This window comes from Pseudonaja textilis, chromosome 2 (genome assembly GCF_049901715.1).
Source record: "Pseudonaja textilis isolate UNSWEBS1 chromosome 2, rPseTex1.2, whole genome shotgun sequence".
Classification (NCBI taxonomy): Eukaryota; Metazoa; Chordata; class Lepidosauria; order Squamata; family Elapidae; genus Pseudonaja; species Pseudonaja textilis.
The window spans coordinates 185442531-185468204 of NC_141991.1; the positions used below are offsets into that span (position 1 = coordinate 185442531).

Consider the following 25674-nt stretch of genomic DNA (forward strand, 5'->3'; position numbering starts at 1 on the left):
TTCATGCAGTATTCAAGCCCATATATATCTTTGAGAAATCCTGGAGAATTTGTGAAATGACAGATGACAGGAAGCAAATGTTGCTCCACCTCAAAAAAAAGTAGAAATAGGAGGATCTATCAAACTGTAGATGAGTCAACCAGATATCAATGGCTGGGAAATTTTTAGAACAGACATGAAAGCAATTGATCCATAAGCACCTTGAAAAACATGTAGTAATTATCCACGTTACTATTGTTTTTGTTTAGAAGAAATCTTGCCGGACACAATTTTAACTGAATAATTTCCTTAACAGAGTATGAAAATGTTGTATGTATAATATATATTGATGTGAACAAATTATTTGACAAATATGCTGATTAACAAGCTAATTGAAAGTGGAATGGATGTCATGAAATTAAGATACATAGTTTGGCTTAAACCCTCCCCCCACCTCACGCACACACACACACACACTAATAGTTAGATGAAAGTGGAGAGAGTTCTTATTAAATTTGCCAATTGAGGGTTAGGTTGCATCAGGAGAAATATTTTTCCCAAAATTTGGAAATAACTATTTCATTTAATTTGCTTTGTTAAGATCTCATGTTGAATTCTGAGTCTAAGAGAAATTCAGAAAATAAATACTCATATTTAAGAAAATTTCAGAAAATAAATATTTATATTAAAATACATTTCAGATTCAGAAAAAAAAATAAAAGTTTAGTAAAGAGCAATTAGAATGATTAGAGGTATAAACATGTTCTCTGAATGGATATTGAAGGAACTGGTTATCAGAAAAGATTACTTGAAAAATATGATGCCATTTTCCTTAAAGGTTGTGTCATATAGACAAGAAAATGAAGAACCTTGTTCCAGTAAATCTTGAAACTGATTGACAAGAAATTGTAAGAAGGTAGACTCTGACTGAATGTTAGAAACTTTCACACCTTGGACTTAGAATTGGGCCATTCTGGTTCCGATTCTGTTCAATCATTGCTGCTCCATTCCTTCATGATCTGTACTGCAATTGTAAACATCTGTTTTAAAATAGCCGATTCCAATCAACTTGAATTTATTTATTTTTGAAACATTCTTATGCTTGGTGTACTTTTGTTAGGCATTAGAATCTATTCTGAAAACATGAGCATTAGACATGCAGAATACATTTGCTAATGCTAAATATAGTAGGGATGTGCAAATCCTTCAAGCAACACTTGACAAGATGTAGGAATACCTTGGGATCTACGCAATGATTATATAATATAGTTTTATTAATTAAGTACATCTGTTCGAATCACTAAACCATTCATATCTTTTAAAGTAGCTGCTTTGTGACACCACTTGGTGTGACACCAAGTGTCTGGGTATGCACATCCATGCAGAGATTGACAGAAACAGCTTGTAAAGCAGTCAAACAAGACTGGAAAAAGATGTGGTAGCATTAAAATGTTAATCAAGTTTACTTTTTAACTAGGTTTTTGCGATATTTCCAACTTAAGTGCTCCATTTTTTGGTAATTATACAGCTTAATAAAACTGTCTGCCTGTTCCATTGACCATTGCCTGTTTTTGCTGTTTGTGGAATTAATTAAATGAAGAAAAATACATAATGTAATCCGGGAATGAAGCAGAGCTACATTCTGACACTTTTAAAATTTTGTGTTAATTCACAGGCTTAAGCCATGATGAAACCCAGATTCTAGCCCTCCATATTAAGTAGTAGTTCTGCTCCATTCCACACTTGCTGAAGATACCCTCTGAAGAAGTCTTTGTGTTATATTTTCTGAAAATAATTCCATTTTACTATGCCTGGAGATTGATAGCTCTAACATAAACCGAATCAGTGTCTTCAGATATTTGGGTACCTGGTCCCATCACTAATGGGAGGACAAACCAAGGTTCCAAAATTTGTAAATGCAGTTTTATATTCTGCCAATCACTGTGATGATGGCTACGATCATTTTCAGGACAAAGTCTCAGTCACTTTATAGATGACACACAGATTTGTTTCATGACTTAAGAGTAGGAGGGAGATAAAACTGCTGGGAAGTGTCTCACTGTGTATCGAATTCTTGCTAAGTCTAGAATCTGGCCTACATTCTACTTTATTATAAAGCTATATGAACAGAATCTTGGAAGTCTGAAAGTACAATTCTCCCACCATCATCTTTATAGCTTAAGAACTCATGTTATTAAGCCTCTTGGTCTTCCTACTATGCAGCTGCAAAATACTTCCTCTTATCTGATCATTCCCAAGGCAATTTATCTTCCAAGGTCATTCCCATATACCATTACGTTTTTGGACTCTATTCCTTTAAAGGCTGGTAAAATATACTATAGAGTCACATGCCATACATCACACTTGAATACTGTAAATATTATGAAAAGATCTTGTTCATGACTCTTTTAACATCCTGTAACATTAAAAAGTATTATAAATTTCATTTAAAGTGGTACTTCACCGTACTGTTAAGCATTTAAATGTCATCAATATCAGTGGATATTAAACATACCTTGCATTATCTCTGGTCTTGTCATAATTTCCTTTATTTTTTTGTACTTGTGCATGGATTCACATATCAAAGGGTACATTATATAATTAAAATTTAAATATCAAAAGATAATTGAACCAGGAGAATTCTGTAGTTGGGTTATAGTACCCGTATAATTGTCGGTGTCAGAGACCAATGTAATCTCTTGATGATTAATTTCAACTAATGCAGTGTTCATTAATTGAAATAATCTATTAAATAATTTGCTGAATTTTATCAGTACTTTTAGCACTGCTGTACATTATTTGCAGTGATGTTATGCAATATCTAATATTTCTAGTTTATTACACATTGTAGATTTTATGGCTGCAGATATTTTAGAATGGTTGTAATCTTAGAATTATATGTGCTTACTTAATCATACCTTCCATTTATCATTTAATAGTTAAAATATTTATATGTTTAATTTTATCACACAGTTGCTTATATATACTTCATGTGTTATGCACAGACAATGGCATAGGTTTTTAGAAGCATTTTATCAGTGTTTTGATGTGAATACATATGGATTTGCCAAGCCATATATTTTAGGCATCCTTTTAAATAGTTGAAGTAAGAAACATAAAATGGTTGGTTCTATTATTATACCAATTATTTCCTAGTAATCAAATTAATTTTACTACAATTAATTTAGTGCAATTGATTATTCTTTAATTATATGGTTAACTTACCATGCTATTCCTCCTGCCAAACTAATATACAGTTTCCATTGTTTATGTAGGGGCATCTGCATTTGTAATAGGTAATACTTTGCAATAATTAAACTCTCAGGCTGTAATGTTAATATCAAATTCGTAGTGGAATTCTGGTAAGTGTCCTGGATCACTTATTAGGAATCCTTTTTTATTTCTTGTTCCCACTGAATAACAATAATGTGAAAAAATAAGTACACTCCATTTTTTTTTAAAAAAACTTTTTTAGCATATTCCAACATACAGATGTTTGATCTTTAATTCAACAGTATTGTGAGATTAAAAAGCAAATGATAAAACAAATATCATTCCACTTTTTACATTTTGTAGTCCATTGTGGTGGTGGTGTTATTAGCGTATGGTGTTATTAGGACATGCTTGTGTGCTTCCCAGTGTGGGCCTCAAGAAAGCGAGCTGGCTTTGAGCTAGAAAGTAATACAAGCATCTCTTCCTGCAGTGTCATCTAAGGCCCCTTTTCTTCACCAGAGCCATCTTGCAAATGGGTGTTGCAACTGGCAAGGTCCCAAGCCAACAAGAATCTGACTGCCTTGCACAGAGTACCTATTTATCTACAAACACAGAACATGATTTTGAACTGTTAGGTGGACAGAAGCTGAGGCAAGTGGCAGGAACTCACCACCACCACACAGTGCCAGGACCTGGATCACTGGAACAGACGTCATCTCCAGCACCATTAAGTCACTGAAGCACCATGCCTCAGTCTATTGTGTAATTTAAATAAGCAAAATGTGTACTTAGAAAGAGTAGGTATGCACTTAATTTCTAAGGAAAATACTTAAAATAAGAATCAGCTGAACTAGATCAGGTGTATGAGTTTAGGTGTTCATTAGGGAGGATTTGAAAGGAACCTGCCTTATTTAAATCTCAAATATTTAACTTAATTGGGGTTTTTTTGTTGTTAAAGTGTACAATATCACCAGATTGAAAGAGTTCTCTGAGGATTTGAGAAAGGAGGTTAGTAATGCCTATGGGAAGAGATTTAAAATGATCTCCAAACAATTGGACATCAATTGTTCCACTGGCCATCTACAATTATCTAACAAGTGGAGAAGATTCCAAACAACTGCCAATTTACCATAGTTGAAGAAATTTGCCCTGGCTATCTCAGCAAATTTAGAGAGTAGAACACAAGATGCTGAAAAAAGTATCCAAAAAACCCAGAATTTCATCATACAACCGATGGGGTTGTTGCCAGGATTGATATCCCAAGTGCGTTAGTCTACTGCACAAATTAGATCTACAAGTATATGGAAGGCATCCTAGGAGAACAATATTGTTGTCCAGAAAGAACTTCAGGGCAAGGCTGAAGTTTGCTCATGAACAGCTAGTCAAAGTCCAACACTTCTGGAACAATATGCTCTGGAGAGATGAAGCAAAGATAGATTTATTTATCAATAGTACCGGTAAAAATGTTTGGCAAAAAACAGAGACAGCATTTTACCAGAAGAATCTGATACCAGAGATAAAGCATGGTGTTGGAAATGTTGTAGTTCAGACTGCTTTGTTGCATAAAGTACTGGATTCTTCATTGTATCAGAGGGTGCTTGAGATAATATGAGACCATCAGTCAGAAGATTGAAGTTCAACCAAAAGCAAACCTTGTAACTTGACAGTGACTCTAAATATTCCAGTAAATCTACGAAGGGATGGCTGGGGGAAGGGGAAAGAAGAGATATACAAGTTCTGTAATGACTAAGTCAGAACCCCAATCTAAATCCCATGGAAATGCTGTGGACTGAACACTGTGCATTGAAGAAACCCCTCAACCTCCCCTTTCACACAGGTTTTTTTCATGGGGAAGGGTGGTAGATACTTTTCAGTCTATGTCAGAGACCAGTATATAGTTAAAAGAAATGTATGCTTGAGATTGTTTCTGTCTAAGGGCCAGATTTTAAAGCCAAGGCGTGTGCTTATTTTTTCCATAAAGCAATGGTTAAAAGGAAACGGTACATTTGTTAAATTTTGGTTGAATAAATGGTTTTTATTTTTCATAGTGGTTTTGTTCAATTTATTTTTATATATTGTTTGAATGAAGATAACATCTCAAAAAAGAAAAAAAAATACATGGAGTGTGCTTACTTTTTTTACCCAACGGTTTGGAGTTTTTCAGTCATCTACATAAGATCAGCAGAATCTAGTTGATAATATTTGGCTTCTTTTTGCTGAGTTATTTATTTGATGTTGCTAAACATTCAGGATCAGTAGCTGCATCCAGCTTACGCCAGCATGGCCACTCCTAATAAATCAATTGAGATGCGGCAAGAGACTTTTGATTTGAATGAGGGTGGATTTGTTGGAGCCCTGACAATGGTGAGTCTCTTACCTGATAAATAGATGCTTGAGAAAATTATGTACATAGGAAAAAGTTGCACAAGCTTTAAACACACCCACATCAAGACTGCAGTTGTATACAGAAAGAAAGATTTGTATGTCAGAGTGATACTCTACAGCTATAGAATTCTGGAAGCCCTAAGATAGAGAAGGCATTATGTGTGTATTTCACAAGGCATTCTTCTGGTTTTGTTTTGTAGCCTAACAGCAGTGGTCAAGTAGTAGGGAAAATGCCTGGCCATTTTACTCCAGTTTTGGCACCCTCTCCCCATCACAGTACGATGAGACCTGTGACCCTGACTATGACAGACACTAAGCCCATCACTACATCCACTGAAGGTGAGGCATCTTCACCTACAGCAACCAGTAAGTATTTTGCCTAGGGAAAATCAATGTCCATCAAAGGATCAAAACACTTTCCAATTCAGGCCAGTAAAGGCACCTTTTCCTCCTATTTGACCAAGCAGACACTCACAATTAATGATATAACATCATGACAGTTTTACATTTAGTCCTCGACTTAACAACTAGAATTGAGACCAAAATTTCCATTGCTTAAGCAAGATGATTGTTAGGTGACTTGTGCCCAATTTTTGCCACTGTTGTAAAGTGAATCACTGCACTTTGAAAGTGAATCTTATGGTCGTTAAGTGAATCTGGCTCCCTTACAATTGACTTTGTTTGTTGGAAGCCAGCTGGGAAAATTGCAAGTGCCAATCACATGACCCTGGGACACTGCAATCATAAATACATGCTGGTTGCCAAGCACCCAAATTTTGATCATGTGACCACAGAGATGCTGTAACAGGTATAAGTCCAAGGTCCAGTTGTAAGTCAGGTATTTTTTTAGTGATGTTGTACCTTTGAACAGTCATTAAACAAATGATTGTAAGTTAAGGACTATCTGTATTCTATAGTTATTAAAAGTCAAATTACTCTGCAACCTTTCTGATAGAGCAGCCACTGTAAAGAGGATAACTAATTTGACCAACGACTGCCAATGGAAAATTAAAGCACATTCAGTTTTTAAATTTATGATGGACATTCTGAGAACCTTCAGAAGCAGAGTCAAGATTTATAGCTGCAAAACTGCTGACATCTGAAATCTGGAGAGAGAGGAAGAGATCTAGCTGCTTGCTCCTAAGTGAGCTTTCTTGAAGGCAGATCTTGTTTCACAACACTAGACCCAATTTATATAAGTGATTTTATTCGTTAGAATAATGAGTACCCTTCAGAATAGCTATATTTGAAGAGATTTAAAAACATCTGTGTAGCACTCAAACTGTGCCCATTATCCTATAGTCTTCAATGGAATTGCAGTTTTAGAACAATACTTTAAACTTATTTGAATCAAATTTCAACATTAATCATTTCAACAAATTGCAACATTGTGGTAGTCATATTAAGTCTACTGGAAAAGAAACCTTTTACATGTTGTGTTATCTATCCATTTGCGGTAATGGCTCACCATATCCTATTCAATGGACAGTTTCAAGCACAATGGTCACTAGTGATATGCAGATAGTGGCACGAATTTGAGCACTGAATAATATACACATTCATTTATTTTCTTATTCATTGCTTCCACTTGGAAATACATCTGACTAGTTTTCATAAAATGGTTCAAGTAGTCCTTGAATTAACCTGCATATTAGTATAGATGTATTTTTGCAATTATAGAACAAACATTAATTTATTGACTACAATTCATTTAGCAAGTACTTGCAATAAGTGTTAATGTGAGATGATTTGATAGGGCATGCATCAGCATTTAAATTAAACATATTTAAAAGAGAGATGGGAAACATGCGGTCCTCCAGATGCTGCTGAAACAACCCCCAGCAACTATAACTATTATGTCATAAGAAATGCAGGACCGGACATCAGAGTCCATAGATTAACATCACTTCTTGTTAAACCATTAGGAAAAACGATACCAATTGAACTAAGTCTGAAATATACTCATAGCAATAGCACTTTAGACTTATATACCACTTTACAATGCTTTGCAGCCCTCTCTAAATGGATTACAGAGTCAGCATATTGCTCCCAGCAATTTGGGTCCTCGTTCCACCCAGCTCAGAAGGATGGAAGGCTGAGTCATCCTGAGATTTGAACTGCCAAATTGTAGGCAGCCAGTAGTTGGCAGAAGCAGCCTGTAGTACTGCACTCTAACCACTGCTCCACCATGGCTCATTACTGTAGCTAATAAAATAGAGAGTTAAAATGAGAACAGAAAGTATGTTAGCAATCCTGCGTGCGATGGGAAAGTGAAACAGCTTCCATTCCAGTAAGAAAGTGGAAGAGGAGTTGAATTTTTACTCAACTTCTTAAAACAGCCAAATTTCTGTATGGTTGCATGGGAGAAAAGCTGTTTTCTTGCAAAGATCCCAGATTCTTCTGCCAGCAGTACTGAAGATTTTAAGTCTGTGGATTTTTTTGTAAGTTTAACTTTGACATATAATGCATCCAGGTTTCTGGCAGAAGCTCACTCTTGGTTGATAGTAACCACTATAACCACTGTTTGAGAGAGTTAGGTTGGTTCTGCTATGATTAATCTAACATTAATATAATTAATCAGGTAATAGTTTAAAAACTATTTATAATTTTTCATTTCTGAAACTTATACTTTTCAACAGCAGCAAATAAGTTTTTAATGATCCAGAGTACCACATCTGTCAGAACAGAATGGGAATGTGGTTCAGATTTGATCTGGTTGTTAGAGTTTTCATTAAATCTCACCAATGTTCCATCTCAACAGAGCACTCAGGAACCATTACTCAAATAATATGTTAAATAGTGTTAAGGACACATAGGGAGTATTAAATATGGTAATAGTATTTCTTTGAGGGCTCATTATAGGTCTTCAAGAGAAGAAACATAATACAATAGCAAAACATACTTAAATAAATTTTACTACTGCATGAAGATTTCAGTTTTTCAACGGTAATGTGTACATTTTTAATGTAGCCTGAAAAATGGCACAGATGACATCTAAAATTGATTATAATTTACATTTTTATTAGTTTCACTATGTATCTAAGAGATAGCTTTACTGAAGAATATACTCACTTTTAATTCTACTAAATCAGTGCTTAAGATAAGATCTGTACACAAAAAGGCACCAACACTTATTTATCTGTGATTATATATTTTTTGTTAAGTATTACATGTCTACTTAAACTTTTTATTTAAAAAATGTTAAAATGATTCTTCCCATTACAATTAAGAACACCCACATTCCTACACCCCACTGTACATACATTATTTATTGTAACTCTTCAGTGGATTTTTAATAATAATACTTTTAAGAAACCATATACATACTATTTTGCAAAAAGTGAGTCTACATTTTTGAAATTAGTCCACCTTCTATTTATTCACCTTTCATTCTTTAATGATTTTGGTTATATCAGTTAAATCATTACAAAATTATGGATACTGTGATTCTAATTTAGGAAAAAGAGCAAAATGACCAATTTCACTTGAGAGACTACAGGTAGTCCTCGGTTTATGATGACAATTGGGACCAGCAAGGGAGTTGTTGAGTGAGTCATGCTGGATTTTATGACCTTTTTGCCATGGTTATTAAGCAAGTCACTATAGTTAAGTGAATCATGCCTTCAATATGTGAATCCAGCTTCTGCCCTTGACTTTGCTTGTTAGAAGTCCGATGGGAAAATTGAAAATAATAATCGCATAAACACCGGGACTCTGCCACCATCATAAATATGTGCTGATTACTGGGAGTCTGAATTTTGATTATGTAACCATTAGGATGTTGCAACAGTCGTAAGTGCGGAGACTGCTCATAAATCACTTTTTAATATGATATCTTCAAACAGTCACTAAATGAACAGTTGTAAGTTGAGGACTACCTGTGACCCTGAGCAATCAACAGTTGCTTGTCTTTCACTGGAAATGGACTTATTCTTGATTCAAAGAGTAACCTACAGATGAAAGGTTTCATCTTCTATTTTTCATGCACATGATTCAACAGAAAAAAATGTTAGGACCCTGAACCTCCTAGGGCTAAGCTGAATGAATATCAGTTCTTACCTTGTCTTTTCTTCACAAGTACTTAATTTTGAATACTGATCATAATATTATAATTTCTACCAGTTAATTAAAATAATTAGCTCTACCTGAAAAAACCATTAATGCCACTTTAAAAACAACTCTTAAATCAACATTTGCATTTTGTATATGGATAGTATTAGAAGCAATGTACCTTAGACCCATACTTACACAAAGAGTTAGTTTTAACCTTGCTTGTGCTTCCACTGGTAGAATTCTAATATAAACTGGTAAAAGATGAGAATCAGATTGAATTAACATCTCTTAAATGAAAGGGGGGGGGGTTAAATGATTTAGAAACTATTATTGATAATGTAGTTCTATTTTCATGCAGATTCCATTGAAGTCAATAGGCAGGTTTGAATTATGCCCTTAACCTGATTCATGCTTCATAATTCTGAGTCTCTCATATCTGAATAATATGAGGTAGGTTTCTGTCTTTATCAATATGTTTTGTTCTTCCTTAATCAGCCTATACAGCTTCAGGTACCTCCCAAGCCAATCGATATGTGGGATTAAGTCCAAGAGACCCTTCCTTTCTACACCAGCAACAGGTGGGCAAGTTTCACATAGGTATTAACAATGAAAAATGCAAATATTTGCAGCAAGTGCCTTCTTATTTGCTATCACTGAACTTTAGAACAGAATCTCAAAGGATTAAGTAGCTTTATGAAGCCTGTAATTTAGGAAATTTCCTGTGTTTACCTGATAAACCTTTTATGAATCTTAAAAAAACAGAAACAATTATGGTCAGAATCAAGGAAAATTGATTCACTAGCTATCAAGTTTTTTAGTATTTCAGTTTTAAACATTTAATCTATTTTTGCACTAGCATCCAGTAATTCCAAAAGAAAAATTACATAATCGCATTATATTGTAGACGTCCTGATTCCTAAATTATGAGGGTTAAACACTTTGTGATATCTTGTGATGGAAAATCTTTTTCTTTTCCCCCCTGGGTTCTGATAAAAGTTACATTTCTAGTAGGATTTTATACATTACATCTCATTAATATTGGACATCTAATGCGAATATTTTTTTATAAACTGAAAATATATATTAAAAAGTGACACACAGGGACATAGTAGAATTTATTTATTTATCATGTTCATCTGGCTACCCATCTCAAAGAAGCAGTTCTAGGCAATGTAAATTAAATAGAAGAAAATTGAATTCTAGTTGTCCAAAAGTAATGTTTGGTTCATGGTAATGAATACGGTTTCCTTGTCATTGTAGTTTGGTGGGCATTTGTTCATGTGAACCTTTCTTATTGGGGTACTGTACTGATGAATCTGGAACTATTTTTTGTCCTCCATGCCGAAAGTGTATTATTTTGTTCTTGTTGTTCAGTTGCTAAATCATGTCTGTTTCTTTGCGCTAAATGGGCCACAGCACAAAATCAGCAAAATCCATAGAATAAGATACTTTGGATTTTAAATCCCATCAGCCTCTCTAGTATGTCCAGCAGTAAGGGATTATGAAAGTGGTTGTCTAAAACATCTGGAAAGCACCCATCCCTATATTAAATCACACTATATTGAAAATGCTTGGATATAGCAAGGGTTGGTGAAAGCCATCTGTGAAAACATCAAAGAAAGATAGTAAAATATTAAATAGGTATTAGCTATTTAAATCAATTCTTATATGATACTTATGCTTTGATAAAGATCACATTATATCAAGATGGTTTATAAAGAAATATAAATGAAACTGAAATAGGAATAGTTCCTAATTACATAAGTAGATACAAGACATTTAAAATTGCAAGTGGTGTTAAATTAGCTATAGTGTCCTGGACTTGTTTCCATCAGCAAAACTGTAGAAATACCATTATTTGCAATTAGGGATTTTTAAAATTTATCCTGCCCTGCTTTATTATCATTATTTATTAATATTAATTATAATATTCAAAATGAAGTTCCTTCTAGATATTCAATATTTCAAAAATAATAAAATCATTTAAAATCATTAGTAAAGCGGTAACCAATCTTAAAATATCACTTAGAAAACTTGACACTTATTTGCAATACTGGTATTAATAATGCTTCTTGAAATAACTTCCTACTGCATTTTGTGTTTACGACATTAAGAATAAATATCTCTCTTTACAGTAAAGATAGTATTATGTTAAAGAGAAAGATAGACTTAAATAAATAAAAGTACACACACACACAAAAAAAAACTTTATTAAACTCAAGACAGTATTCACAATGCTTCCATTTTCTTCACGAACAACAGCTCTGTGAAATGTGTTGAACTGAGAATAGCATACTGACTCTGAACATGCCAATCTTTTATAAACTTACAGTTAAAGGTAAAAACTATTAACCTCATAACTGGAATCTGTTTTTATTGTTCTGCACTTTGGAACTGCTTTAACAACAAACATGTAAGTTAGAAACAATATATAAATGAATAAATATCACCATCATATTGGCCATGAAATGGTATCAGAAAAAAGTGAGATTAATTCCAGAAAAATATAACTCAAAAATCATAAAATATTCTCGCTGCACATTTTAGTACAGTATTTTTTTTTGCTTCTGCTCCATGCACTAAATATCCCATTTAAATAAGAGGCTTTTTAAATCCTTACACTATGCAAGATTGTTTAATACTGTTTAATAGAACTATATATACTATATATATATATATATATATATATATATATATATATATATATATATATATATATATATATATATATATATATATATATTAATATGGATCTTACTATTCTTACATGAACTTAGGGAATGTGTTATAAATAGCTAATATTTTTATCTTCTACATATCTTGTTTATATATACTTTTATACAGTTAAAGTTTTGAACTAGAATCTGGGGGAACCATGAGTTCTAATCCTTCATCTATCATGGAAACTATCATGGATTTATTTATCTTGGGGCCAATCATTTAATTCTGCATGCTAAAAATATCACTGTTCTACAATAGGTTGATTGATCCTTGCTAGAAATAGAATACAGAATTTGAAATAATTCTTAGAAATTTAAGTAATTAAATTCTAATTCTTAGAAATTTAAGGGAATATCTGCTAACTTGAATTATTTTATAGAAGCAGTGTAGTACAGAAAATAAGCTTGTAGTGTAAATTAACACTACGTTTTAAGTTCTCCAGATGAGCTGTTCAGAGCATCCATTGTTTGGGATGATGCTTCTGTCGCTCATTTGATAGGCTGGGCTTTAATTGAGAGGATGCTCCTCCTCCTCCACGGGACTCCTCCGTAGCGTCCCCAGTTTTTGCTCAGCCTTCGTGGATATAGGCAACTTAATTTCCTTTCCCTTGGCCGGAATAGCAAAGGCTTCAAAAGGAGTTAACAAAAAGGTTTGCTTTTAAACTCTAAACATCTCCTTTAAGGCTTTTAGTTTCAATGAGTCAAGCAGCTCCCTACGATATATAACTCGAGCCAAGGGAGCTCACCGTAGCTTCAGATAATGATCTCTCATCCCCAGGACGATTGGAGGTGATAATGCCTCAGCCGCATGGCTAACAACTCACATTATGATCTTTTCAAGCTGAGCCGCTACAATCGCCGCCACCCGCGCCTGACGGGAGAAGCTCCATTTTAAAAGGGTCCGAGGCTTTTTTCTCTCCCCTGGGAACACCGTCTGGGGTGGAGGCATCAGCGCCCATCTGCCCCACCGCGCCTTTTTATTCAAGGGGAAGCTGCAGTATCGATCCCCACAAGGCATGGAAATGCTGCTGAGCTGATTTAACTCATGCGCCTAAAGAGATAACGGCTGGCGCCATTGCAGACTCACTAACCATGCGGTAGTGATCTGCACTTTATTTCTGGAACTGTGAGAGGCTTTTCTTTCCACAAGCAGGGCTCTCCTTCCTGGAACCCGAGGGAAATCACCCTGATACATATGTGTGTGTATGTAGATAGATAGATAGATAGATAGATAGATAGATAGATAGATAGATAGATAGATAGATATTCAGATATAATTATTTATTTTGGACCCTTATTCATTAAGGAGGAAACTGTTGGCTTATGCCCTCACAGAATTAAACAGCAGCACCACAGCAAGCACCAAGGCCCATCTGTGCAGGAAGCTGTCGCAGGCCTACATCTTATTTAACAATTTCTCCTTTCTAGGCCTATGAGGTGTTCCTAATTTGGCTAATTCAGAAATAATAATATTAAGAAGAAAATAATAATGACGATAATAATAATAGGAACAAGAATAAGAATTCAGTATTCTTACATAAGATTATACAAAACTGGGGAGCATTGTTTTAGGGTTCCCTGGCCATTGCTGGTTCAGGCCCCTGGGTGTGCCAACCGCCCAACATTTCACCCTCATTAACAGTAAAATTTAATAAGCGGTCACAATGGCAAGCGGTAGTAGCTCAAGAGCCATGTCAAATTCTCAAAACAAATTGAACCATTCTAAGTGTACCTCCTAAGCAGCAGAAAAAGATGCTAACAAGTGCCATAAGGTACTAGAAAAACACATGAAGAAGTTCATGTGGGAGGATGAAGAAAATTCTCAAACCTCATCTCCAGGCCTACTTCGTCTCCAATCCCCCTCTGCAACCACCCCTGAATCTGTCTGTGTAATCCAGATGCAGCACAGCTGCACAAGATCAGGTAGCCCATCTAGATCAAGACAAGTGATTCGAAGTGACTCTGTGGTGACTCACATTGCTCCAACAGTGGCCAGATTCTGTCAAGATGATGACTTACCGGAAAAGATCCCCACAAAGATGTGACTATGGATGGAATTAGCAATATGCCAATGTATCTCTGTGGGGTGCAGCATACTGCTCTGAACAACAGAGCACTCCTTCTGACTGGAATTCCCTATAACTCCGGTCACTAAGCAGGACAGAGCATCCTTACCCTCAAGTATCTCTCCACAGGAGATTCTGTAGTTTCAGATATAATCCCACAAGGTATATAGAAGAAGCAAGGGCTATTGATCGGGTGGAGCCAGAGGACTCAGAGTTCTCCTGCTCAAATTCTCAAATTCTAGTTAGATTCGCATTGGCTCACATTAAGAGGTGATGGTTGTTGCTACATCTTGACGACTAAAACAACTGGCATCATTTTGTTTATAAGAATTCCATGGCATTATCTGTTGAGAGGCCACTTCCCCTCGCAAGGATCTCGTGAGGGTCCAGGGGACATTTATGCCGATTACGGATCTCTTTCTGAAGTTGACTATTGGGCTTCCTTTTTCAGTTGGCAGCCCCCACAGAATTCTAGCAGCACAGTAACAGCGAGCACCAAGGCCTGTGTCCGCCTGAGCAGGAAGCTGTTGAGGGCCGGTGACTGCAGGATCACCCAATTGCAATACAGGTCCTGAAAGGTGTTCTCTATTTGGCCTCACAATTTGATTCCATATTCAGTCATCTAATTATGAGTTTGGTAACAGCACAACAATTTGTGTTAGTAGCTGTGCACAGATATAACAAAAATATTATCAATAATAACAATATTAATGATAACAATATTATTATGAATAATAACATAATGAATTTACCAAAAAGGGGAGGAGAGCAAATATCAAGAGGATTCCCTGCCTCTGTTTATATCAGTCCTCTGAAACAGTCAACAGTCCATTAATATCTCATACACTTATAGATATATAGATATAGATATCTCACTTTGTGGGCTTTAGGTCAGAATCTTCAAGGGCAACCAAAAATACCCCCAGACCAACCAACTCAAAGTAGGTAAAAACATCCCAGAGAGACCTCTAAGGCAACAAAGGATGCCAAGAGACATCAAAATGCGTTAGATGAGCATATCTTAAATTTTTAAAAAAATGCATGAGGGAGGTTGAACAGAAGTCTCAGTCCTCTTCCCCAGCCAGGCTGGTCCCAGTTCCAGAGTGCTCGCTTCAACAGCACATATACTAAAATTGGAATGATACAGAGCCCCTGCACAAGGATGACGCGTAAATTTGTGAAGTGTTCCATATTTCACCCTGCCTCCATCCCTGGATCTCTCAACTAATCTGTCCAGGAGAGCCTTAGAGGGACCGGTTCAACCCAGGCCTTCAGCAGCGCTACTTGCCTGACAGACAGTTGTGGGACCACACCAGAATTCCTCCTCCCAGAGGATATCCCTGACAAATCGAAGGCCTGGAGCCACATGGCAACTTGAAGAGGCATCGCAGCCGAGGCACAGTAGAAGTTGATGGCTAGGCAGCCTCCACAATCTGACCTCAATTCTCACTCGATTTAGTTACTATGCAGAATAGACCTTCATTACCAGCAGGTACCTCCTTCAGGGGAGTATTATATAATCCAGTTACACATTCACATGATGTACAGAATGAGGGAAAACTAGAGACCAGATGGAACAGGTTGAGGAAGGGTCTACTCACAACAGTGACCAAAATCTGTCAGAGATGGATCCCCTAAAAGGGGGGGGGGGCATGTCAAACATTGAAGGCATTAAGCCAGACCACCGACCTTCAGGTCTGTTTCGCCCTCAGACTTTTTTCAAGTCTCTGTTGTTTCAAAACAAAAACAAAAACAAAACTACTGCCTGCCTTGATATTCCATTCCCCTCGGCCCAACAATCGTTACTGTAAGAGGGGTGAGACGATTTAATCTTCTCCCAACCAATAATGTAAGAGGAAGTCATAACTGTCCCACAGAGGTTCTTGAAACAAGGGGTCTCTTCAGTGGTGTATACCTCTCTTACAGGATATGATAGCAAATTTTTAATTTGGTTTTCTCATTCTGCTAAATTTCTCATCACCAGATAGCAGATAAAACAATAATGGCAATTATCATCCTTCTCTGCAATTCCAACGGAAGCAGAAGAGGCTCTTAAGTCAAAGGATATACAGGGTCGAGTTGTCCCCATGTAGGGCATGTCGATCTGATGTGAGGGCTATAAGAGCGGAGTCGGCTGCATCCCCCCTTTTTTTACTAGATCGTTTCTCAGGTTGCTCCTCCATCTGAGGGAGATTATCTCAAATTCCAATATCAGGGCACACAAGGATGCCACAAAACTCTATTAAATTATCTGCTCGAGCCAGGGCATCTCAGGTTACTCCTCGCCTACTGCTATGGCTCTGACATTGGCAAGCAGATATCACACAACTAATGGAAGCTTGCTTCCTCCCCAATATAGAGAGATAATTTGGTTGGTGGTGCCCCTGACTTATCTCTGATAGAGACTAGAAGCAGAATATAAGTTCCTCTCTTTTCATAGACCCCCAAATAGTCCTTCCCAGCTTTTTGGAGGGTTCCTTTGTTCCCTCTACCAGGGACTTTTTCTCTCCAGACTCCAGGGACCATCTGGACACATGAATCACCAACAGTCAGATAGTTCCCAATCTGGAGATAGATACTGAAGGGGAGGGCAGAGCAAAAGAATCGCTTGAGGAACATGAAATAGAGGTCTCCGAGGCAGAACATAGGCCTCACGACTGTGCCCCTATCGGTGGAAGGCTCAAGCCTTTCACGGACAGATGGGATGCCTCTACCTCTGTTTCCTGGGTTAGAGGTATCGGAAGATTAGGCCTGTCTATAGAATTTCCATCCTCTCCCCAGAACCTTTGCATTACTTGCCCTCTCTCTGGGGATCCTGTTAAAGGGAGCATGATGGAGATAGCTATTGTTCATTTATTGGAGAGCCAGGCAACCGACCTGTGGCACCAGATCAGCAGGGGCAATTTTAGTTTTAAAATGACTTAATCGATCCATAGTTCATTGGAGGCTTAAGATGAGTATACTGAACTCCATACTTCTGAGCTTCAGAAGGGGCGATTTTCTACCTTCCATTGACTTAATGGAGGCCCATCCCCACATTCCAGTTAGATCCTCACATAGCAAAACTCTTAGATTTTGTTATAATACTCAACATTTTGAATACATTGCACTGTCCTTTGGGTTGTCATCTGCCCAAGGTTCTTATGAAGGTTCTGATGGCTCTGGCTGTCCATCTCAGGGAAACACCTGTTAGACAGCAGTGTTATTTATTTGACATTTCATTATTATCTTGTTCATATAAACAGGCAAAGGGAAGGCCTTAGCATCGGTCATCACTAGGAGAGACTTGCAGTCCATCTCTCATCACCCACGCATATGCCATTTTCTTACACAGGGCTACAATCTTACAGCCTCCTGTAGTGCATTGATATCACACGTAGGACCACAACAAGGTCCTTACTGCACTCAAGAAAACTCCCTTTGAGCCCATGTAGACCATGTGTCTCCATTCCTAATATACAAGGTGGTTCTCTTGGTTACCATTACATCGGCCAGTTACATCTTGGATCTAGTAGCCTTGTCAGTTAGACAGGAGCTCTGTATTTTTCACACAGACAAAGTAGTCCTTAGACCAGAGCCATCTTTCACCCATAGATAATTTTGAGTTTTCACAGACCATAGGAACTGACCTGAAGCATTGACAACATGGGCCACAAACGCCAATAGCGAAAATTTACAAGGCGACAACATGGTCCTCACCATCGCCTTTTGTTTAGAAACTATTAGAATGATATCTTCACCTCTACGGAGGCTGCCTTTGACAGGAGAGTGTTACAAAGGTTCCATAGGGACCAAGAAAAAGGGGAATCTGAACCAGACGGAAGCCTTCCTGTAGGACATGCCAAGCTTTGGTATGTCCCAAACAATGGATGCTCTGAACAGCTCATCTGGAGAAGGGGCGTTGGTACTTACCTGACACACCCTTTCTTTGTGAGCTGTGAAGAGCATCCATCCCCACCCTTATTCGTCTGGTGGGATGCTATTCCGGCCAAGTATTAAAAAGGGTGAAGGAGAAGAAATATTTCATCACTTCGACTTCGCCAAAACTGGGGACGCTAGGGAGGAGTCCTGTGGAGGAGGAGGAGCATCCTCTCAATTAAAGCCTCAAATGAGCGACAGAAACATCATCCCAAACAATGGATGCTCTTCACAGCTCACAGAGAAAGGGTGTGTCAGGTAAGTACCAACGCCCCTTCTAGGCCTAGTAAAAAAATCCCTTCACTCTTCCTCTTTTTACATGCATCTGATTTCTTAAAAACTTTAGGAAACAACAATGCAATATAATTTTATTTATTTATTTATTTAGAAAAACTCCCAGGGAGAAATTGTCTAAATTACTTGGATAGAGTAAAGGTTATGCTTTGGTAAGATATAAATAAGATTAATTTATTATGTCTTTTCATTACTTTACAACAATTTAAAAGAGACCACTCTTCCTGTGGCAGATCCTAAATGCATTTAGGTTAAAATAGACCATGATGAATGAAAGGAAAAATCAAAAGTTACATGAAATAAAGGCAATCAATCATTTTATATTACCTGAGAGAAATTCTAAATGAGAAAGCCAATAGTTTTAGTCTAGAGAAGTGTTTTAAATATCTACCATTCCTTTTAATATACTCTGAACCTTTAGGAATAAATATTCTTATAGCTTCACAAAATTGAAGTTTGTAGAGATTTATTCTTTTCATTTATGAGAGGTTTAATCTAGAGTGCTATTTTTTGTTGTTTTTAAAGAAGCCATAATATATGTATAATTTATAATAATGACCATCAATTTAAGCAGCTTATATTGTGGGTGATTTTTCTTATAAATAATCTATTTATAAATAATATAAATAAAAATTTGGTAGAAATTCCAGTAAAACAATTTATTACAGAGAGTTGCTGGAATGTTTGCATTTCTCAAAATGTTATAAATACAGCTTTAAAAGATTATACTGAGAATCAGCATGAGCAATACTGATAAGGTTATTATTAAAAGAATTTAACTTAATATATTGTTCATTATAAAGTCAAAAATACTATTAGAATCATAAACCTGAACATTCATTTTTTTATGGTTGTAGCTCTTACGATTGCTAAATTTAACTTTCAGCTTAACAAATAGTTCCACACTGATATAACATTTTCTAGATATTTAAATATTGACTGTATTTTACACATTCCCTACCCAGTATGAAATTGTGGCTAGAATGTAGCACTCTTTGATTCAATAGTTGCATAAAGAGTTTCCCACTACTACTACTAATAATGAATTGTTTTTGAACGATAAGGTGCTATATTAGGTTATTAATTTTGTTATCAGATTTTAGTTGATCAAGCACTGTGTGAATCCACAGAATCTGCAAAGAATTCTATACTAAAAAGTGCACCAATGAAATATCCCTTCAATTTTCTTCAGCACATCTCTGAAACAAATGTTGTAGTAAAAGCTGATTTAAGTTCAACAGGTAATATAGAAGAGAATATATGTAGCTGAGTGTTAAACTGTGGAGTCCTTGGTGCTTTCTGAGCTTGGTTGTTTGCTTGTAGACATTTCATCATCTGATGATGTAACATCATCAGTGTATTATCATCCCTTGGTGAAAGGATTTTTTTTCCTGAAGCATACCCATATAATTAGGGGCGTTATGGAGGGGATTATATTGAAAATATTAGCATTCTATATATTAGTATTATCTAATCATTCCAAAATGTATACACTTTTAATATTTTTGCACTGCTTAACTTTAAATGGAGTTTATTGCTATATGGAAATAGATATTCCTAGCATTATTTTCTGACATTTTTGGTCTATCCCAGGTTTTAAAATATATTCTAAAATAGAGAATTACTAATAATTACTTTTTATACATCTTGAGTATGTCTCAATAAGATCTTGAGTATGTCTCAATATACATTTTCCATTTTTTTAGGATTAATTAGAAATAAGAATAAATTGCCTTGGTTAATATGCTCAGGTCACATAAATGAAACAGCAGAGGTAATTTCAAGTATATCTGTTGTCTTAATATTTCAGGATAATAAGCCTTCTTGCTTTAGGCAATAAGTAAAAGATCCACAAATTTAAACAAACTTAGATTCAGGAAATCTGGCTACTCATATTGTGTACCTTATCATAACTGGCAGCTTGAGGTAAAATCTGATCATATGACTGTCAAAAGAAGCATGTAAATGGAGGTCATCTTTTACCTACTGTTGTTGGAAAGGAAACACATTGAAAGGAAATTTCAGTCAAACAATGAGAATATGCAAATGTTTATAGATTTTCTCAAATTAACAAAAAACATACCATACTCTGGTATAACTAATTAATTTTTACAAACACTCACTTAAAGAATTATCCAGAGAAGTGTGGAAGGAAACCAATTTTATTTAAATTAGGAATATTAAATGATATACATATTTAAGTTAAAAATAATATTTTTAAAAAGTGAGCTAGTTACATGCAAGACCTTTTGTTTTATAGTGCCATATCACCTTAGCTGAACACTTTGCAAAATCAAAGAAGAATTGAAGGTATTCAAAAAACATTGTTAGTGTGATGCTGGGACTTTCTCCAATAATCAGCACTTGTTGCCCTAACAACAATTTTATAATCAGTTTCTTCATGATAAACTTTATATTAGGATTTTAGTTTTAAAATTAGTTCAGCCATGGTTCAGTTGATTTTATGCAATCATTTAGTTGGTAGTACTTGATTTTAATCAGGATGAAAACAAAACCGTATTTTTAATTGGTTTGGTATTCATCTCTTTAAAGCCAAGCCGTTAGGAGTAATGTAAGTTAAAATTTACATTTTGTTTCTGTGAAAGTGTAGCTGTTGGGTAGTGATAGGGAATTAAATTAAAAACACACTTAGTTGGATTCAGATTATTTCTGTAGGGTGACTTTACTAATTCCTCTTTCGGCCAGCCATTAAAATGTCCCTAAGTATGTTGGGAGGTGAAACAGGGAAAATCTTTTCCCTCATAATCTCACTCCAGCCCCCTTATTCTAACCTTGAAGTGACTAGAGAAAGAGTATGATTTGAAAGTTGTCAGGACATTCAGCTGCTGAGGAATAAGCTTCCACCTTTCAGATATAATCTCAATTCAACACACTATATATCTTTCTAAACATAAGTAAATACCACATGCTTGATTGTTAAGGGCTATTTTCATTTCCTGTAATGTTTTAGAAGTAACATATACAACAAATTGAGAAATATTTTCTAAGAATGCTTTATCCCTTCTGACTTCTGATTGAAAATGGACAGGATTAATGTGTAAAGACAGAAATCAAAACCTATTGACAACTTCTGAGTACATAATATTTGGGATTCAAGACTGAATATTCTTAGTCATCACTGCTTTGTATGCAAAGCGAGTGGCAATGTAATTCCTGTACTATTTTGATTACTATTATTTAAAAAGTAGATATTGTAAGTATTTTCTTTAACAAAACTGAGGAATAATAGCTTCTATAGTTTATTAGAATTTCTGTGGAACATTCATAGATATTTTCATGGATCTTAACAAAATGTATTACTTGCATGTTTGAGCAATTTCTGGTTTGCAAATTCCATACTTAGTTTGGTATAATTCCATACTTAGCTTTCTAATGTAATAAAATTATAAACTGAAGGCATGAAAGCACAATACAATATTAATTTGCCATAATGCATTTATGTCCCACAAAGGCCGTTCAGGGTAGGAGAGAGCATCTTCTGGGGTTAGTTCTCCTATGGGAAATTGACATTTTATAATTGTCCATGCCCAGTTCTTTGTGAAAAGACAATCCTGTTATGGAAGCCATTTTATTATTATTATTTGTACCACATGTTCCCAAATATTCAGGTGTATCTCTAGCCACAAAGTTTGTCTTCTTTTGATTTAAGATGTTCAACAAATCTAGCATCATTTTTTTTATTTCCTATATCCTCAGTACACTAGTCCTCAATGATATCTCAAAAGGATCCCCCAGCTAAGAACATTTTATTCAATGTGGAGGATTTATTGAATAAAGAGATTTTCACGCATGTGTACATGCATGTACACATACAAAAGCAAAACCAGAAAGAAGGAGCAAACCTCTTAAAAGATATTCCAAGGCATTATTTTAAGTCCTATGTAACATGTATGCGGCCAAGGTGCTTTTCCAAAAGGCAACTGGAGTTTCTTGGTTTTTTTCCTTGAAACATTTCGCTTTCAAGAACAGAAGCAATCCATTTTCAAGGGAAAAAAACCAAGACAGTCCAATTCCTTTTAGGAAAAGCTCCTTGGGGACAGCCATGACCTAGATGATTGAGAATATCCATAGACATGAAGATAATATAATATAAAAGAGTGGAAAATGGAAGCGCACAATTTTTGTTTTCTGCATGAATTCCTTTGGTATCTGGTGTTTTGCTCTTCAGCTGATAACATCACAGATATTAGTAGAGCAGTAGAATCAGGTATATAAAGTAAGCCATATCCAAGAAGCCATATTCAGTTGCAAACATAAACTCTGTAATTTAGGTACATTTCCTGTTAATTTAGTAGTATATGCTTGGTAGAAATATGTACTCAATTATCATATAAAGAAGTAAGATAGTGAGTGTAATGACATACAGAAATTCATGGCCAGAAGTATTAGCTGTATAGTGCTGAAATGGCCTAAAATTCTACCTTATTTATCTCCTACGTGCTGATTAAAAGTTGGTCCTCCAATGCATGATCACCATTTTAAAGCCGACAGCGTCAGTAATGTAGTATGACTATTTGTTGTACTATGCAGGCAGCATATTGCTTGGTGTTTGTGTATATCTGTTTAGTACAATTTTAATTTCTAAACTACGAGTTCATATGGAAGGGTTTGTAAATGACATTTAAACATTTAAATATGTTTTGTGTGTACAATAAGTGTTAAATCAGGTCTTATTGTCTTCTGCAAATGCCAAAAAGTCAAATTCTATTAGCAATAAATACACTGCTCAAAAAAATAAAGAAAACACAAAAATAAGACATCCTAGATCTGAATGAATGAAATATTCTTATTAAATACTTTGTTCATTACATAGTTGAACGTGCTGACAACAAAATCACACAAAAATTATCAATGGAAATCAAATTTAGCAACCCATGGAGGTCTGGATTTGGAGTTACACTCAAAATTAAAGTGGAAAAAAACACTACACGCTGATCCAACTTTGATGTAATGTCCTTAAAACAAGTCAAAATGAGGCTCAGTAGTGTGTGTGGCCTCCACGTGCCTGTATGACCTCCCTACATTGCCTGGGCATGCTCCTGATGAGGTGGTGGATGGTCTCCTGAGGGCTCTCTTTTCATACCTGGACTAAAGCATTCCCCAACTCCTGGACAGTCTGTGGTGCAACGTGGCATTGGTGGATGGAGCGAAACATGATGTCCCAGATGTGCTCAATTGGATTCAGGTCTGGGGAACAGGCAGGCCAGTCCATAGCATCAATGCCTTGTCGTGCAGGAACTGCTGACACACTGCAGCCACATGACGTCTAGCATTGTCGTGCATTAGGAGGAACCCAGGGCCAACCGCCCCAGCATATGGTCTCAGAAGGGGTCTGAGGATCTCATCTCAGTACCTAATGCAGTCAAGCTACCTCTGGCGAGCACATGGAGGGCTGTGCGGCCCCCTAAAGAAATGCCACCACACACCATTACTGACCCACTGCCAAACCGGTCATGCTGGAGGATGTTGCAGGCAGCAGAACATTCTCCATGGCGTCTCCAGACCCTGTCACGTCTGTCACGTGCTCAGTGTGAACCTGCTTTCATCTGTGAAGAGCACAGGGCACCAGTAGCAAATTTTCCAATCTTGGTGTTCTCTGGCAAATGTCAAACATCCTGCACAGTGTTGGGCTATAAGCACAACCCCCACCTGTGGACGTCGGGCCCTCATACCACCTTCATGGAGTCTGTTTCTGACCGTTTGAGCAGCCACATGCACATTTGTGGCCCACTGGAGGTCATTTTGCAGGGCTCTGGCATTGCTCCTCCTGTCTCTCCTTGCATAAAGGCGGAGGTAGCGGTCCTGATGCTGGGTTGTTGCTCTCCTACGGCCTCCTCCATGTCTCCTGATGTACTGGCCTGTCTCCTGGTAGCGCCTCCATGCTCTGAACACTACACTGACAGACACAGCAAACCTTCTTGCCACAGCTCGCACTGATGTGCCATCCTGGATGAGCTGCACTACCTGAGCCACTTGTGTGGGTTGTAGACTCTGTGTCATGCTACCACTAGAGTGAAAGCACCACCAGCATTCAAAAGTGACCAAACCATCAGCCAGAAAGCATAGGAACTGAGAAGTGGTCTGTGGTCACCCCCTGCAGAACCACTCCTTTATTGGGGATGTCTTGCTAACTGCCTATGCTTTCCACCTGTTGTCTATTCCATTTGCACAACAGCATGTGAAATTGGTTGTCAATCAGTGTTGCTACCTAAGTGGACAGTTTGATTTCACAGAAGTGTGATTGACTTGGAGTTACATTGTGTTGCTTAAGTGTTCCCTTTATTTTTTTGAGCAGTGTATATTGCTGTTTTTATTAAAGACTTTTGAAGATGCTTAAAGAACAACCTTGCCAAAATATTTGTTCAAACAACTTTTTAGAATTCAAAACATCAGGAAACATGGTTTCAGTCTGCTCAGCTAATACAAGCCCCTCAATATTCTGGTTCTAGCTGTACTATCCTTCAGCAGGAGAGCAACTAATGCAAGCTTGTTTGTAACTTAGCTCTCATGCTGGATGGATTACAATTAACAAACTGTAGTTTGCACACTCCATTCATGCCTCTTTCTGTCATTCAGTGTTTGCTTGCTTGCTTGCTATTTTTGTTCAATTTTTGTCTTGCCTTTTTGCCTGCAGGACATTTCAGGTGATAAATTCTACAATACAGTGTTTATAAAAATTAAACACTACAATTATAAACAAAATTAAAATCTATTACATAAAAAATAAAGTATTTTGTTTAAAAAAAAAGAAAAGAAAGGGTGATTAATATTAAATGGAAAACACAGAGCAGAAGTTAGATTTGACAAATTTCCAAGAGGGCTTCTCCACCCATTCACTCAAATTAAGTGGTTGCACACATCTTAAACCAAGAATTAAACCTTTAGATTTTTTTTTTAAACTTAGTTATAGGAAATAATATAAAAATGCAGCCAGCATATCTGTCAGCAATAGGACTTACTCTAAAAATACCCCTCTTTTTTGCATCGTTTCTGTCATTGTTACTATATTTCAAAAACATTTTTGT

General features: G+C 36.3%; 1 protein-coding gene and 1 pseudogene across 14 annotated transcripts in view; both read left to right on the plus strand.

The window, feature by feature from the left end:
- NFIB (nuclear factor I B) overlaps positions 1–25674 on the plus strand; it is a 319107-nt gene that overhangs the window by 272637 nt on the left and 20796 nt on the right. For 7 of the 14 annotated variants that reach the window (XR_015742153.1, XM_087926606.1, XM_087926608.1 and 4 more), the window contains exons 9-10: positions 5778–5943; positions 10126–10208. The exons of 2 other annotated variants lie outside the window; for them this stretch is intronic. Coding sequence is in view for 10 of the 12 variants with exons in the window: in XM_087926606.1 (XP_087782732.1) it covers positions 5778–5943; positions 10126–10208 (249 nt within the window). In the remaining 2 variants the exon portion in view is untranslated. The remainder of the gene's footprint in view (positions 1–5777; positions 5944–10125; positions 10209–25674) is intronic. 5 more of the 14 variants (XR_015742155.1, XM_087926607.1, XM_087926610.1 and 2 more) reach the window with 1 other exon arrangement.
- Positions 15520–15613, plus strand: LOC113447931 (U6 spliceosomal RNA; annotated as a pseudogene).